Source organism: Sphaeroforma arctica (genome assembly GCF_001186125.1).
Source record: "Sphaeroforma arctica JP610 unplaced genomic scaffold supercont1.204, whole genome shotgun sequence".
NCBI lineage: Eukaryota > Ichthyosporea > Ichthyophonida > Sphaeroforma > Sphaeroforma arctica.
Window position 1 is genome coordinate 110,408 of NW_014040354.1, and position 5,313 is coordinate 115,720.

General features: G+C 45.1%; 1 protein-coding gene across 1 annotated transcript; it reads left to right on the plus strand.

Moving 5' to 3' along the window:
• The first annotated feature begins 1,039 nt into the window (after window positions 1-1,039).
• Window positions 1,040-4,492, plus strand: SARC_03846 (hypothetical protein). The gene is made up of 3 exons (XM_014302358.1): window positions 1,040-1,541; window positions 1,808-2,815; window positions 3,522-4,492. Exons 1-3 carry the CDS (start codon window positions 1,388-1,390, stop codon window positions 3,821-3,823), a joined length of 1,464 nt encoding a protein of 487 aa, XP_014157833.1. The 5' UTR covers window positions 1,040-1,387; the 3' UTR covers window positions 3,824-4,492.
• The last annotated feature ends 821 nt before the right edge of the window (window positions 4,493-5,313 follow it).

Genomic DNA, 5,313 nt, shown 5'->3' on the forward strand with positions numbered 1-5,313 from the left:
ATAGGCGAGTAGCCTGAAGTTCTGGTGGTAGTACCTCGTAAGGTATAGATACGCTGAGCACATCTGGCTCATATGCCACAGGTGTAGCGCTCGAGTCTTTACGTTCTTCGGGCGTAATTGCCTGTCGACATTCTGTCCATTTCTGTAGGGCTTCTGTAAAGCCCGGAGAAACATGCTCGCGTAAGTGCTGTGTATGTTTTCCTGATCTATACAATCGATCTACATGTTCAACAGTCAAGTCTTTCATAAGAAAACCCCAAACCCTGGACCAAAATGATCTTAAGAAGTTCGGAACTAAATTCAAGAATATTTTTTTTGATTACCGCCAACAATTGTTCCGAGGCCCGTGTTATTTTTAGTTGGCCCTGAGCCCTTTGACCTGGAGAGTGGAGAGTGGAGACAGTGGAGAGGCGGAGTCGCTGGAGTCGCTGGAGAACTGGAGACCTGGACTGATATGTACACAAAAATTGATGCCGCCCTGACGATAGGAGCAATCCAATCTATTTTTTGACCTGCCGATTGTTTGTATTTTTTTAATCTGCTAATGTTTTTATTTAGAGAAATATAGAACACTTTGGTCTGTAGTCTGTATTTACGCAATCGAGTTACTCACGAGTTCGTACTTCGTAGACATTTTGTATTAAATTATAGAAATCAATTCTAGTTGTATTTAAAAAAAATATAGTCAAATATCCGTTTGCAACGAGTATTTATCTCCCATTTCCAATTCATCCGATATATGAAATAAAAACAAAAGAAGTATTTGAAACAGGCATGGAATATTTTAAAACATGTTTTATACTATCAAACTATGTGAAAAAGCAAAATTTGTTTACGATTTAGTTTTCACGTGAGGACCAACCACAGGGCTCGAGTTAAAAACAATTGTTTGTTATAAGCACTGAGCCACTGATTCACCGCAATTAAAATGCAAATCTCTGACACGAAAGCCGAAACCATGACACCAAAAATAAACATAAGTGAGCCGAAAAACGCGAAAATAGTTTCTAAGCACAAATGGTACAGAACAGTCAATAGTCAACAAGCCGCGGTGAGTGTGTATTTATAGACTCATAAATAAATAGTATCAAAGAAATATATATACACTGTAGTGTATTTACTATAGTAGTAGTAAATAGTGTAGAGTCAAAAGATTATTCTGAATCTCGAATCTAAGAGAAAAGCCTTTCATAGTGAGAGTAGTGCCACCCGAGGACGCCGAGACTTGACTTTGAGAGTGCTCCTCGTTTTCACAGTTTTGAAAACTTTTCACACCACACGAAAGGGGTTTTAATTTTTTTCATCTACCGTCGAGAATAAATAGGTGATCATAACAAACCTTGCACATCAGTATCTTAGTATCGATCTCTATATTATATATATCAATATGAAGTTTTCCACTATCTTTGCCGGTGCCATGTTGGCTGCCGTAGCCTCGCTTACAACTGCTGCCGTTGAGGTTGAAGACGGTGTATATGTGCTTGGCGATGACACCTTCGCCGACTTTGTGAAGGAGAACGAGTTTGTTCTTGCCGAATTCTGTAAGTTGCTGTGTTCATTCGCCGTTATTGACAGTCGTCATCGTTAGCGTACGGTATAGCTACTTTAAAGTATAGATACGTACTGGACATTGACGTAAGCTGATCACCCTTCTTTGAGGTCGTTCAAATTCGTGTAATGGGCAGCAGTGTAACATTTCTTCGGCGAAAGTACTTTTCACATGTGCAACCCTCATTGCAAGTGGCATCTCGGCCAAATCATTTTTCGGTAAACTCACTTTGTTCTATCTTTTCACACAATGGTATAGACGCCCCATGGTGTGGCCACTGTAAGTCCCTAGCCCCTGAATACTCGCAGGCGGCGAAGGAGCTTGCTGAGACCAGTGTCAAGCTCGCCAAGGTAGATGCTACCGTGCACACACAGATTGCATCCAAGTACGATGTCAAGGGATACCCTACCCTTAAGTTCTTCCGCTCTGGTAACGTCGGCGAGTACGGAGGTGGTCGCAAGGCTCCCGAGATCGTTAGCTGGTTGACCAAGAAGACTGGACCCGTTGCCGTTACCCTAGAGACCGTTGATGCGCTTAGCACACTACAGGAGGCTAAGGATGTGCTTGTTGTTGGTGTGTTCGATGATGTCGAGAGTGCAGCTGCCAAAGCTTTCCTAGCTGTCGCCGCTGGTTTGGACGATGTGAGCTTCGGCATCACATCTAACGCTGATGTGCGCTCCGAGCTTAAGGTTGAGGGTGATGCCGTTGCATTGCTCAAGCAGTTCGATGAGGGTCGCAACGACTACGAGGGTGACTTCTCTGAGGCTACCCTTAAGGAATTCATCTCTGGAAACAGTCTTCCTATCGTCATGGAGTTCAACGCTGCTAACCAGCCCAAGATCTTCGGAGGTGACATCAAGACCCACATGCTGCTGTTTGTCACTCCCGAGGAGTACAAGGAGAACCTGCAGACCTGCTATGAGGATGCTGCTCGCCAGTTCAAGGGCAAGGTTATCTTCATCACCGTCGACCCCTCTGCCGAGGCCTCTGGGCAGGTTATGAACTACTTCAAGGTTGAGAAGTCCCCTACCGCCATGCGTTTGATCAACATGGACAACGATATGCTGAAGTTTGTGCCCGAGGGTGAGATCACCTGCGAGACGTTCGAGCCTTTCATGCAGAAGTTTGTCGATGGTGAGCTTCAGCCCCACCTTAACTCTGAGGATGTTCCTGAGGACTGGAACGCAGAGCCCGTGAAGGTGCTTGTTGGAAAGAACTTCCACGAGGTTGCCTTTGACGAGAAGAAAGACGTCTTCGTGGAGTTCTGTAAGTGCTTGTGATTGTTGTTGTTTACTTGTTTGTTTTTATCTATTACTTACACCTGGCGAATAGTGTCACAATTGCGAATTGCGTTTTCAGTTCAAAAGCTCGTATATACATTATATACAGTTGTGTCGGTACGACCCGTAGTTAAGTGGATAATATTTCTGTAGCTGCCACGTAGTCAATCAGCAGAAGTTCTGTACAGAGTCATCTGAAACCCGCTTAGATTAGTGACCGTCACTGGTACTTAATACGATGCGCAAGAACTAAGTTTTTTTCACATAGTAACTGTCCGGAAACTCTGGGTCAGTTGTTTTATCGCTTTTGAGGTTTGATAAGTTTTAAGGCACACAGCGAATCTGTTCTCTGGCGTTATCCATTGGTATATCCGTCGATCTACATTTACCACCTATTTTTGGCTGCGCTATCCACTTATGATTTTCATTGTTTTTCCGCTGACTAAAATTCGAATCGTGCTTTGTATCAGCTTGGCCGTTTCTTCGTTGCTAGGCAACAACCGTCTTTCACATGATCGGTCGCGTCCTATTTCTCACCTATCCGCATAACCAGTTGTTACTTAGTGTGGACTGCCAAGACAGTGTAGTCAGTGCAGTCTAAAGTATACTGTAAATCCACACAACCGCTCGTAACCACTCGTACACATTGACTCACCCCAATCTACCTACCACCTACCTACCTACCACATCAGACGCTCCCTGGTGCGGCCACTGCAAGTCTCTGGCCCCCATCTGGGATGAGCTCGCCGAGGGATACGAGTCCAACGACAACGTGGTTATCGCCAAGATGGACTCTACCGCCAATGAAGTCAAGGAGGTGTCTGTCAAGGGCTTCCCCACGCTGAAGTTCTTCCCCGCTGGTTCCAAGGACATTCTCGACTACGAAGGCGCACGCACGCTGGAAGCGCTGAAGGAGTATGTAGATGCCAAGGTCGGAAGTGAGGCTGCTGAGGAGACTCAGGAGGAGGCCGCGGAGGGTCACGAGGAGTTGTAAATGGGGTGCGTATGCGCATAGTATACCGTACGCCTGTGTGTGTGCGAACGCGTGTGTATAGAAGCACTTTGGGTGGGTTGTGTATTCAAAGCCGGTGTTAATTCGCGGCTTTGGGTACGTTGGTCCCGCAAAGGTGTTTGCCGTTGTTGCAAAATATCCTTTTTTTGGAAGTGTTGGCGGTCGCACAAGGACTGCACACGCTCGGATTGGGGAATACTATTGGACCTACCGGTTTCAAACCAAACACCTAAACCGGTACACACCACTTTAAATTAGGATCAAATAATTGACCTTATTTATGATCGAGTGGCATCTCAATCTACAGAGACGTGATGACAGCCAAAGCACACAAGAGAGAGACGGGCTGTGGTTGATGCACTGACCATGGGGCAATATGCGGTTGTGCACCTGCATGCACGCTTGCATGCAGCAGTCAACCAAGCGAGGTCGTGTGGTTCATTCTTAACCTTGGCCGAACGACACGTGTGGAGATATCTCTATGCAGTTACACAAACCAGTTGATTCTGAATAAAGTTGTTTCAAAAGTTACGTCTAAATATCACTTTTATGTAAATACCGAATGCTGATGTAAACTCCTATGTTAAGGGTTTCCGGCTTTCTCCTAAGCCAGACAATGTTTTAAACTCCTAGAATACGGACACGCCCGGCACAACAAACCAACCGACCAATGTATTCAATAAGCGTGTGTAGTGCCCTTCTCTACGTGTTCAGCAACACAGGCACGCTGTACGCCCTTCATCCAACCGCTTGTGGCGATGCATTCGATCCCATCGGTTAAGGACAGGTACAACTTCGAGGTTCAAAAAACCCTAAAACCCTAAAACATTAACCGAGAGTCCAGTGCGCGTTATATGATCTCTTCTTGCACTTAGGCTCTCTCGGTGAAAGGAGTGACAAGAACTTGCTAGTCAGCACTACCCTCACGCTCATGTTTTTATTGATCACTTCGATGCTCCATGCACAAGTAGATGCTGAACCCTTTCGCACACATAACACCCTGCTATCAAACACACTACTGGCATCTGCATCATACTACAAAGGGCTCTGATCCTGCACATAACAGCCATCTCACGAGTATAGCACGCTCGCACTGTTCTAGTCTCCGCATTGGGTTGCCTTCACCGAGTCAGATGTTCATGCTACACACCGATACCGAACTGAGGTGACACAGACTTCATGAATATAAAGCCTAGCAAAACCCTGACTAAGCCCATCTAGCGGTGTATGTGATGTTTGTTAAGTCTATTCGGTGTCTGTTGTCCAGATACTCTGGTAGTAGATTCGAACACACACATATCCGCGACAGTTAACGTAAGCAGTCGGATGTCGGCCGAGGTTTTAAGACCCATTCTTTATGATAAATATCTACTAACATAGTATAGACGTCTGTTTATTTGTGCGCATGTATATATTCTTCCATATGTATTGTACATACGTATAATTGATATATATATACTATGCATACATTC